Source organism: Protobothrops mucrosquamatus, unplaced genomic scaffold, assembly GCF_001527695.2.
Source record: "Protobothrops mucrosquamatus isolate PMUCROS unplaced genomic scaffold, P.Mucros_1.0 scaffold_281, whole genome shotgun sequence".
Classification (NCBI taxonomy): domain Eukaryota; kingdom Metazoa; phylum Chordata; class Lepidosauria; order Squamata; family Viperidae; genus Protobothrops; species Protobothrops mucrosquamatus.
In genome coordinates this window covers 386509-399177 of record NW_015386357.1, presented here as the reverse complement: position 1 = coordinate 399177, position 12669 = coordinate 386509, and the positions used below count along the sequence as shown (strand labels likewise).

The following is a 12669-nucleotide window of genomic DNA, read 5'->3' as shown; positions in this document are numbered from 1 at the left end:
CCAAAGCACCTGAAGGCAGGAGAAGAAGCAATGGATGGAAACTAATCAAGGAGAGAAGCAACCTAGAACTAAGAAAAAAATTCCTGACAGAACAATTAACCAGTGGAGTAACTTGCCTCTAGAAGTTGTGAAAGCTCCAACACTGGAAGTTTTAGGAAGAGACTGGACATCCATTTGTCTGAAATGGTATAGGGCCTGCCTGAGCAGGGACTTGGGCTAGAAGACCTCCAAGGTCCCTTCCAACTCTTTCTATTCTGTTATTTATTGCAGTATTAAAAGTAAGTAGTCATAACTTTCTGCTAAAATTTTCCAGATTTTTAAGTTCTTATATATATTTCCTTACAATTAACCTGCAAGAAAAGTGTTAAAGTTGGAAGCTTAATTTTCAAACATCAATCCAAGCATGTTTCCACTTGCTGGTTGGGCAATTCATGGTCCAACTTGGCAACCTTAATTTATAGCTGAAATTAAGTCCGATAATTATTTACTCAATATAAACAAGTGAAGCAGATTAAATTGCGAGTGGCAGGCAGAGTATGCCAACAGATTATAGAAATAATCACTGAGTATCATCAACATTAGTGCAATCCTTTATTAAGAAGAGACTGGACAGCCATTTGTCCGAAATGGGGTTTCCTGCCTGAGCAGGGGGTTGGACTAGATGACCTTCAAGGTCCCTTCCAACTTTACTATTATTATTATTATTATTATTATTATTATTATTATTATTATTATTATTATTATTATTATTATTATTTACAGAGATCAGCAATACGTAAAATGGATAAAACCAGATAAAATTGAACAGTTCAAAGAAAGATTATCTCACTATATTTAACATTAGTTGCCTCATTTTAACTACTTTGGTTATTGTGTAGGTAGTTTAAGTCAGACAGTAAAAGATGGGTATAAAATAGTCCCTTCCCTCAGATACACTTAGTAAAAGGTTTTGATGTCCTTTGAAGATCCTTCTAAAAGTTACAATAAAAAGGACACGTTAAATTTTCTTGATCTCACCAGTGTCATAAGGGCAAGAGTGCTGAGTTATACTTGCCAAATAATAGCAGGGATTGAAGGATGTTATGCCTGGTCCTGAATGCATCCAATTTCAAAGTCCCTGGTGTAATTCAATACTGCCCCTGTAGATAGTAAGTATTCTGCCTCTCCACTCTATGTAAAAATATAACCCAGTCCAGACATAGCTCAAACAAACCCATGTTTTCCCTCCTCCTCCTGTCAATTTTGCTTTATAACAATTTGCTTCTGCCTGGAGAAGAGTGCTTAGAAACACAACCATCTTGTAAATTTTCAGATACCTTTATATGAATTATTACTGTCTCTATTCTTATGTTTCAAGGTCAAGAAAACTGCCACTGTTTAAATTTTTGTTTTGCTTTGTTTTAAGAAAGGGCAACAAAATGGCAACAAAATGGCTGAAATCACCAGGAGCAGAGAGAGACCCAGGAAAAGTTCACCTTCAAAGTATATCAGAATTCCCCAAAACTTTATCACTAGTTATTTGAGTGCTTGTGTATTGATTCAAATATTATTGAGCTTAAGAAAATAAAAAATACTTCGAATACTCAAATTGCTCTATGTTATCATTGACAGTTAGAACAGTTAACCAGTGGAACAACCTGCCTCCAGAAGCGGTGAATGCGCCAACACTGGAAGTTTTTAAGAAGACACTGGACAGCCATTTGTCCGAAATGGTATAGGGCAGCGGTTCTCAACCTATAGGTCGCGACCCCATTTGGGGTCGATCGACCATTTCACGGGGGTCGCCAAGCAAGGCTGTCTGCCATTTTTTTCCCCCTTTTCCGGCGGGTGCCTTACCTCCCTTGAGCTGGGCCAGCTGGTGGTCGGCCTGCTCCATCTCTGCCGCTTGCCAGCTACGCCTCGGCCGGCGCAGGGGGCGGAACCACGCATGCGTGGCGCTCCTGGGCAGGGAAAGTCCTCGACTTATGACCGGTTTAGTCCTCAACTTACGACCGGTTTAGTCCTCGACTTACGACCGGTTGGGGGTCGCGGCATTAAAAAGGTTGAGAACCACTGGTATAGGGTTTCCTGCCTGAGCAGGAGGTTGGACTAGATGACCTCCGAGGTCCCTTCCAACTTTATCATCATCATTATTATTATTAATCTGGTAATAAGCCTTATCAGAGGAAGTAATGGTTCCACTCTATTCTATACTGATTCAGGTTTTGAGCTGTTTTCAGCTCTAGACATGTCATTTTGAGAAGGATACCACTTTAGGAAGTGATGAGATTCAAATAATTTATTATTATTATCACTGTTTTAGAAAGCATTAAATTTGCGTAACTTGTAGAGTATGAAATCATTTTTAATCATTTTATTCTTCAAGAATTCCTATGAAAGTACCCATTTTGTTTTGCCTTTTTTGTTGATGCATAATGCAGCGCTACACTAATAGTAGAAATACTTACTCCAAAGGCCTTTAGTAAGTTTTCAAAAAAAGAACAGAATGAATTAAATTCTCTTACCTTCAAATCAGTCACTGTTGGAATTTTCTCTTCAAGAAAAAGCTCTCCAAGTTTTTCATCACTGTTTGCGACACATTCAATCAGTTCCTGGCGGCGATCTGAGGACTCTGCTCTGAACTCAGGAGGGATATCATCATATTTAACAAACTGGCTACAGAAACGGGAAAAATAAAAAGTTCATCAATATTCAGGCTCAACTATACAATCTGGTATTTTGGACAGCTGACTTGAAAAGATGTATTGGTCCTTAGCAGCACACATACTGATAAGTTTTAATTTTCATCTTCATTTAATTTTTCCCTTTTAGGAAACCCCAGCACTAATGAATGTGATTTTAAAAATTATCAACTATTCAAATCTACATCTATACAGCCTTTGGTGAATTTATCTAAAGGAAATTAATAGGAAGCTTTAGATCTACAAACTAATTTCTGCATGCTGCAGCTGCTCTGCTCTTCTTTATTTCCCGCAGCTTTTTTGTTAGCCAATAAAAAGAAATCATGATTGAGTACCCAAATCCAGTATTTAATTAGTAAGACATCACAGATCTTGAAGGCAACGTGGATGCAATGCACCGATCTATTACAATGAAGACATCTAGAACATGGGATAATCTGCTTTTCCCTCCAATTTATCACTTTTCCAAAGATAAATGGCATTAAGGCTTAGATTAGCAGGCATCAAACTTCATGATGAGCTATGACTAGGTCCATACCCCTCTTTCAAGAATGAAGAATCTGGAATTATTTGTTTTTGGTTATTTGGTTTACTGCATTGTTGAGATCTTTATATTAATTTTGATTTAAAACTAACCATAGTTAATCAATTAGTCAGCATTAAAATGTAATAAGGTAACAAAAATATTTTAAATCCTCTTTCCCAATGGGAAAAGAAATGGGGAAGCACATCACTATGTCTGAAGATTGAATCATTGCAAGTAGATTTTTTCTTATTAATTTGCTGCTCATCCAAGCATCTTCATCAGTCAGAGCAGGTTAGTTAGGCAGAGATCCATTAGAATGTACCAACTCCTCCCACACCAACCTCAGAGGTTTCCTTTCCAAAGTAACTTGCTCTGACTGGTGAAACTGCTTGGATGAGCAGTGAAACATCTCAAACTAATACGAAAAATACGTCCAGTTGCCACGACTAAATCTTCAGATAACTTTACCTGGATGACTGAGAATCTTCATTGACACATAACTATTAGCTTTCCTATATCTCAATTATGTCATGCTAAAATAGGGTTTAGTGCGAAACCCAAATAAAAGCATTGTACACATACTAAATTTAAACTGAATAATACAAACAGAGAGCTTGCTAGTAGACTTTCTAACACACTTCAAAATCTGATTAAGACAAGACTGCTTGTTTGTGTTGGTTACGTATGGAAGGTTCCACTGCAACCTCCTGTGATGGTTAAAATCAACCTCAGAAATTCCCAATGAGAGGCAGACAGAAGGGAAAATGGCTTCAATCTAACACAGTTTGTTTTAATCATCAGAATGGCAAGCTTCAAATTCAATCTTAAGCTATAAAGCCCCATCATAATAGAAATCACAACATATGGATTCATGCTTACAGTGTGTTAAGGCAAAGCCAAGCAAATTACACAAGCAAAACCCAGTGCGTGAACCCACATAATACATTATAGTTAAGAGATAAGAAATATTATGCTGTGCTATTCCTAGCTTATCTTTCCTGAATAATCAAAATTACTGGAGTTTACTTCTAGAAGTAAAACTCTACCTCAAGAACATGAAACGTCTTTGCATTGGGAAACTTTTAGCACCTTACCCAAAGTCACCATCGAAGTATATAGCCTTTTCTTCAATTAAATCAATAACTCCTCTTAATTGCCCTTCCAGTCCCATGGGAATCTGAATAAAAGCAGCATTCTGCTTCAGCTTGGTTCTGTAAAAATTAAAAATATATACAATTTCTATATGAACCACAAGTATAAATAGTCATGAAGTCTATTTCTCCCATTATAAGTCCATTAAGCCTGGAAGAATGATTGTGGATTTCTGTAAAAATTATATCATTTGTGCATGTCTCTTCCTAGATATGATAGCTCAGATTCTTAATTCATGCCAAATATGCAGAAATTGTACCAAAGAGATTGCTTAGCTGCAGTCAAAAGCTAGAGAACAAGTCTCTTTGGTACAATTTCTGCATATTTGGCATGAATTAAGAATCTGAGCTATCATATCTAGGAAGAGACATGCACAAATGATAATAGGCTTTAATTTTAAAACTGAAACAAGATATATTTACATTCTTCAGTATCTGCAAAATTCTTGACTGATAGAACATTCTCAATGTTTACATATAATATTCAGAAAAACAATCACCTGTTAGTGGAATTTAAGAGTCAGATGAGCAAATACTACTATTACTATTAAATTTGTACGCTGCCCAATTCTCAACAAGTTTCAAACAATGTAACCATCACATGCTGAGAAATTTAGGATATTTTCATTCTGATTTTGTGGCATTTATAACAGGTGACCATCAGCAATCTTACGTCACATAGCCTTGGCAAAACTAGAGAAACTGTATATTTATATTCACTGACAAGTCCTGGTCTCAGAGACACAATTTTGACCAGTTGACTTCATAAAAGGAACAAATTACTGCATTTAGTGATCATTAATTCAGAATGTTTATCTAATTACAAGTTTTAGACAGTGAAATTAAGCAGCTGGCTTTAAGGGTCTTTTCATACTTTACAGTGAAATTATTTGTATACAATAATGAGGAAATCTTTTCTGTATCAACTTACAATAGCCTTGATACAAATGGGCATCTAATCATTTTACCTACTAGAGTTTTGAGAAGGTAGCTCACAAGTCAGGTGACAGGTAGGTGGGATGCATTTAAATTTAGAAGTTCCTACCTTAATTGTTGTAAGGCTCGGTTTGGATTTGAGCCCGTGCGATCCAATTTGTTGATAAAGGTCAAGAATGGAACATCATATCGTTTCATTTGTTTGTTCACTGTCATGGTCTGGCACTGAACCCCTCCGACAGCACACAACACGAGAATGGCCCCATCAAGAACCCTCAGGGACCTTTCCACTTCAATTGTGAAATCAACATGTCCTGAAAGTGAAATAATTGTATACAAGTTTTAAACTACCTAAAGATTCACCGCTGCTACTGAATTCACGCCACAATTCCCATTTCTTATGGTTTTCAGGAATGGCAAGCAATAAATGCAAGCCAAACTAACAGTTAATTGAGTATTCCACTGACTGACTCTCCCAAAAACTTACGGTACATAAAACCATACTCTGTTAACAGCAGATTTTAATCTCCCAACTGGCTGAAAGACTTGAACACCATCTCACTGGCAAAACCATCAATCAAATGCACAAGCAGCTTTTCTTGGAATAGCTTATATCCTGCAATTATACTTTAACACTGATAGAGAACCTTTGTAGCACAGGTTGGAAATGAGAGGTCCTTGGTGCTCTCTGAACTTGGTTGTTTTCTTGCAGACATTTCATTTTATCAAACAAGTAACATCATCAGCACTAGCAACCAAGCTTAGACAGCACCAAGTATCCCTCACCTTTAACACCATCACATCTGCCTATCCTAGGTCCTTAAGGACTCAATGGGTGGATATAAAAACACCAAACCCAGTCTAAATGCTTGGATGGCTATGCAACCAACCATAATAATAGATTTCTATAGGAAGTATTGTGTGCATGCTACCAATGAATTCTGATATCTAATTTTCAATGTAATAAGTGCCTTAGTGCTGCCTGGGAAAGGGGAGCACAGATACACTGAGTAAAAGTGAGAATGACCTAAATCTAAGCACATTAGTTGCATGTCAGCATGTGCTCATTCAAACCCATTAAAGTTAAGAAGAATTTTGGTGGATACATTCAAATGAATCCCTTTCACAAATATCTTATGACATAATTACTCCGAACTGATGCTCTTTAAACGTAAGCATTTATTTATTAGACTTTTATTCCACCTTTCATCTGAGACTTCAAGAAAATATATATAGCATTTCCTCTTCTTATTTTTTCCCCACAATAACTTTGTGGGTAGGTTGGACCGAGTGTCTGACTGGCCCTAAGTCACCCAGTGAACTTCTGGGGCTAAGAATGCATTAGAATTTGGCCCTGACTGCTCCTAGAACAATACCTTAATCATTACATCACACTGTCTAGACCCACAACTCTTAAATTCTCAGCCAGCAGTCTGGATGAATCCAATATCCTTGGAGGTCATCAGATTGGGAAAGGTTGCTGAAAGCCATGATGGCCATATAAGTCTATCACAATCAGGCTTTCTGTGACTGGTGAGCTAGGCAATACAAAATGGAAATGAATATGAACACGGCTAGTCCAAATTCCACTTTATATAGTCATTTAGAAGAATTCTGCTTATAAACAATCTAGTGTGAAGCCTCCCACTGCCAATCCTATTTGCTAACCAGTTGAAAAAAAGATCCCAAACTAGATATGCAAATAGGTATTCTTTTTTTACAGCAAATAAAAATGAAACATGTGGAAAACTAACTATGGTATGCAAGGACAACACTACCTGGGGTATCAATTATGTTAATATTTGTGCCTTTCCACATGGTGTACGTAGCGGCAGACTGAATAGTGATCCCTCGTTGTCGTTCTAATTCCATGGAATCCATCACAGCACCTATCCCATCTTTCCCCTTTACCTAATAGGAAAGAAAGCAAACCGATATATCTGCATATGCACTGCTGTCCTTTTATATAAAATAGAGCTTTTTAAAGTCACTTAATTTAGCCCTACTTGGATTTTCCAGATAAAAATCTAATACTAAATATAAGAGAAAGGGAAGGAGGTAAGGAGGATATATATTTAAAAAAAATCACAAGAGAATTTTTAAATGATTATTTAAATGTCACAAACTAATGAAGAGTTCATGTCTGTTTTTCAGCTAACAAGAAAATGTGGCACAATGATTATATGAGCTTATCCCAAAAATATGTCACATCTAAATAGGGAGTACATCAATTAAGCCTGAAACCTTCACACATTTATTCATAATGGCCAGATTATTAATAGGGAATGGAAATATAACTCAGGCCACTTCAGATTTTATAGACTGAATTGCACTTGCAAATAAAGTGGTCATTAGTGTTACTATTTCTAGACAGACTAGATAGGTTTGCTTGAAGTTCAGGTGCCCTCAATACTTTTTTTTCCCTGCAAAGTCAATCTTTCAATTCATTCTGATAGATAGATAGATAGATAGATAGATAGATAGATAGATAGATAGATAGATAGATAGATAGATAGATAGATAGATAGATAGATAGATAATCTTTATTGTCATTTTTTTTTACTGTGGGCACAATGGCACACATTAAAAATTAAATTTAGTTGCTTGCTCTCAAAGTGTACACATACATAACACACATTTAAACATAATATATACAACATATGTATAGACCCACACCCTTACAAATAAAGTTGGGCATAAATTTCAATTTAAATGAAGCAAGAATACCCAAAGACAATCAATCCACTTCATTCTCCTATTTTCAGATAGGACTAAACAATTTTTCTATAATATTATAAAACATATTCATTCTCTTTTGGATTTTTAGAATGTTTGCTTTTGTCACTGAATTCAAAACTTTATGTGGGTCCCACTGACATATGAAAGGAGTCTATGTGAACAGCAAGATCAAAATTTGATGCTCATTTTATTTATTTCACAAGCAGCCATCCAAAATGTAATCTGCAAATCACCCCTCTACATTCAGTGAGCAGTCTATCCAATACTGTCTGTTCCCCCATGGTGAACTGCTTCAATTCAACAGCAACTGAAAATGTTCTAACACACAGTACAATATATGTTGATGTCTTGCTTTCAAAAGAAAAAAAGGAATTTGTACTTTTTTCATCCGTTTTCTTATAAATGTATCTGTACGTTTTGAACCCACCTACACTTCAGTTTTAGCTGGTGGACAAGCAGGCTGATAGTCTTCTATAAAATTATCTGGTTAAACAGCTGAACTTACGATTTATTCAATTATGGCAAATCACCCACTGAAGCAGCACAGTACCCCAATATCATATTAATGCTGTCTCCATATCTGACACTTGATAAGAGATCGTGAATGCAATGTTTGGTTTCTGCCAGATATAAAAACATCCCTACTCTCTCAAATTCCACTTCTGATTCATTCGTCCAGAGAAAAATTTAGAGGGTCACAGGTGCTTTCTGAAAAAAGCACCAAACCTCATAAACAATGGCTTTCACACCTACAGTAGGTGTTAGTTTCACCTACCACTTTCAGAAGATGGATACTGACTCTAACCAAGGAGACAGAGACTCCTATGGGGTTCTGACTTCTTGGATAGCCTTATATTATATTCCTAGAATGATTCAGATAGGCAACCATGCTTGGAAAGATTCATTATTGTTCAAAATCTTCCCCATTTAAGACTATAGCCCTGACTCCATTGATAGAGCCCCAGAGCTTTAGATATTATTTATTATCCACCTTTATTAATTTGTTATATTTTTAACAATATAGATTCAACTATTGCCTCCAACATTCCTATATGTTCTGTTTATTTCATGCCCCGTGCATGCATACATTTTACACAGTGTTCCCAAAAGTTGACAATAAAACATAAACAATGAAATTACAGAATAATGCCAAGCCTCCCCATTGTTACCAATGTATTCATAAATACCTCATGCATTTCTGCTATCTTTCCTGTGTAAAATAGAATACGTTCGGTTAATGTAGTCTTTCCTGAATCAATATGTGCAGAAATGCCTATGTTCCGAATTTTTTCATTGGGAAAAATTCCTGAAGAACACCATCTGCAGCTATATAGCATGAGCTGAAAAAAAAAGCATGAGTTGTAACAATAATGCAATATATATATTAAATACAAAATAGGATTCATATACATTTTCAGTGTAATAGCCTATTCAGGGGTTCTGGTATGATAGCACCCACCCCTACCATGAATAAAATTAATGGTTTCATTGGGGTTAGGGTTGGGCAAAAAATTAATATATCATTCATTCATTCATTCATTCAATCAATCAATCAATCAATCAATTTCTATAGCTGCCCATCTCAGTCAATGAATCTGAAAGGCTTACAATTAAAAAAAATCATTATAATTAAAAAATACTAAAAATATTTTAAAACCATAAAAACACTAAAAATATCAAATATACATAAGAGCAAGATGTTTGGCCTGTTAGCAATCCAGCCAGGAATTATTTTGAATAATTATAATCAATGTAAATGTCAAGTAAAAACTTATAAATTTTATACACATTTTTATCATTTTATTCATTGAAAATCAAAAATAAAACAATAAATTTAAAATCTGCATTTCAGTGGGAAAGATGAGATTGCTGAATTTTGTGTTATTACTAACTCTGTATTTTTGAAGACTGCTTCTCTCATTTCTGCCCCCCCCCCCCCATTTCTTCTCTATTAATATTTGCTCTTTGTAGTGGCCACTATGGAAAATCCTGCTGGCTTGTTCAGCCTGAAAAGGAGCATGTTTTGATAGCAACCAAGTTTTGTCTACACAATCTATTTTTTATTTTATTTTTTATTATTTAAATTTATATACCGCCCTATCTCCCTTACGGGACTCAGGGCGGTGAACATGCAATAATAAAAATCACAATAAATATTGAATAAAAAGCCTGCTCTAAAATACCCCATATAAAACCCCTAGCAAAGCCCAATCAAAACTACGCCAGGCCGGCCGCATAGAATAGATGGGTTTTCAAGGCTCGGCGGAAGAGGCGCAGGTCCGTAGTTGTACGTAGGTCGGGGGGTAGGTCATTCCAGAGTGCAGGAGCTGCCACAGAGAAGGCTCTCCCCCTGGGGGTCGTCAGCCGGCATTGACTGGCCAACGGCACCCTAAGGAGGCCCTCTCTGTGGGAGCGGACTGGTCGAAGGAAGATATTTGGTAGCAGGTGGTCTTGCAATCTATCAGGTTATTCATATAAAGAAGGAGCCCTATCTGAACAGACTCCAGGCAAAGCAGGAATAAATCTGGCAATAATTGTGCTTTGTATGCCCAAGTCCCAAAATATTTGTGACCACCTTCAAATTTGCTCACAACATCCTGAAGGGTCTGTAATCCACAGTTTGAGAATTTAGCTTAAGTGTAATAGTTATTTTAGAAAGCATTTGGTAATTTACTGAATTACAAGATGGCTGGTCTCAGTTATAGTATCAATGGATACACCACTGAAAGACCTGAAGATCTTGAAAATGAATTATGAAAAACATCAATGGGGTTGCTAATATTTGACCCCAGCTTGACAGGCAGAGTCAATCAAACAATATACTGTACTGAATTAGAACTTGGTTCCACTGAAATCAATGAGACAAATTAATCATGACTTAGTACAGATATCACATTAGGAACTATGCAGCTGTATCTATTTTTAATAAAACATTTAAGGACCTGTACTGAACAACAGTATTTTGGTTTTGATTTTTTTAACCTGAGTCCTGCTTCAAAGTTGTACCACAAAAAGAAGAGAAATTCTTATATGAGGTAAGAATAACCTGATTTTTACTGGATAAAGCACTTGGATAATATTTAACATAAGCCTAAGAAGGGAACATTTTTAACCACTTTTCAAAATATGAGCTGGGAATATCATTAGATCAAAACAACCTTGTTCCCCAATCAAATGGAGATGACAATGTAGTAGGCAAACATTTACTTATTCAGTATACAAACCCAAGATAGATTAAAAAAGATTTTTTTAGAGAGAAGCAAATTTTCTAGACATCCTAAAACACATATTTGTTTATACATTTAGTAAACAGAAAACAAATTATATTAGAATAGAAAGCAAATTATAAGATTAAGAGAATTTTAATAAAAGAATTAATCCATAATAAAAGCTTTCATGGAATTGTATCCTATTTATTAGATTCATCCAATAATGGGGTTATATACAATGGATAAAAAAAGATTAATCGCCACTATATAGAACAAGAAAAATTCCTGTTGAGCAGCATGTGCTATTAAGAAAATATGACTATTGGCAAAATAGAAATTTGAAATTTAAACTCCCTAATTACAAGTATGATTCTACATTACATTTGGGTAAAAAAAAGGGGTTTTTTTCAGGCACACGAGAGATTTAGATTCATTTTAAAAATCTGAACGTATCATCTCAGCCATTTCAAGCAATACTCTAACAATCATTCCTTACAAATCAAATACTGTGTTGCAAGAATTGTATGTTGCAACATGAACAACAAATGTTAGCAAATAAATATAAAGTAAAATTTAAGTTGCAAGTTCAAAGTTACCCAGTACATTGAAAACAAGTGAATATCATAATTTAAGATCTCAGCTATGAACAATTTTAGAAAGTGAAATGGGAATGGTTAAAAATATTTTATCAAACCAAGTTGCCAACTCATTGGTTAATTTGGAACAATTCTTGCTATAGAATGGGGGAGGGAGACCTTCTAATACTGTATAGCTAGGCCTTTAGAGTTATACATTGTTTTTTTCTTGCTTTAATCTATTAGGCAATATGTAGATCTGCCAAATAACAATAGCATTCCTGAAATATTTGAATACTTTTAAAGGGTGTATCAGAATGGCATATCCTTTATACTAATTTTTATTAATCATGATCAAATGCTGGCTACCTTCTCTGGAATAACTCAAACTGCCTCTTCCTTAATTAAGCTTTCGAAGAAATGTTAAAATAAGACTCCTCCAAAAAGCATTTAGGGATGAAATGGAAGATTATGGATGCTATGATCTATTTTTGTAGGGCCAGGAAGTCTATTGTATTTTAACTGTTCTATGTATTACCTATATAAGGCGATGAGATATTCCTTGTTTGGAATGGCTTATCAAGTGTAGTAAACATAATTTTGAATGACAAGCTGTAAGAAACAATCATCAGCACTAACTGCAATTTTGGGCTTCAGCAACACATTATTTTCTGTGCTGTAGTGTATTTATTTAGCCATGTAAGAATTAATGGCCTATTTCATAAATATTCTCATACTATTTACTTCATCTGGCATGAATAAATGCCAGACTAAATGCCAGAAGTGTTACAAAATCTATATTTTCAATTTTTCTCAGTTTTGTACTTATTTTTTGTTTGTATTCATAATGGA

At 35.4% G+C, this 12669-nt stretch overlaps 1 protein-coding gene across 1 annotated transcript in view; it reads right to left on the bottom strand.

Moving 5' to 3' along the window:
• The window catches only part of GFM1 (G elongation factor mitochondrial 1), a 48031-nt gene that overhangs the window by 34475 nt on the left and 887 nt on the right, over positions 1-12669 (bottom strand). The window contains exons 2-6 of the mRNA XM_015831824.1: positions 9221-9373; positions 7073-7205; positions 5404-5608; positions 4302-4418; positions 2505-2655 (exon numbers count right to left, since the gene is read on the bottom strand). Of these exons, the coding sequence (XP_015687310.1) occupies positions 2505-2655; positions 4302-4418; positions 5404-5608; positions 7073-7205; positions 9221-9373 (759 nt within the window). The remainder of the gene's footprint in view (positions 1-2504; positions 2656-4301; positions 4419-5403; positions 5609-7072; positions 7206-9220; positions 9374-12669) is intronic.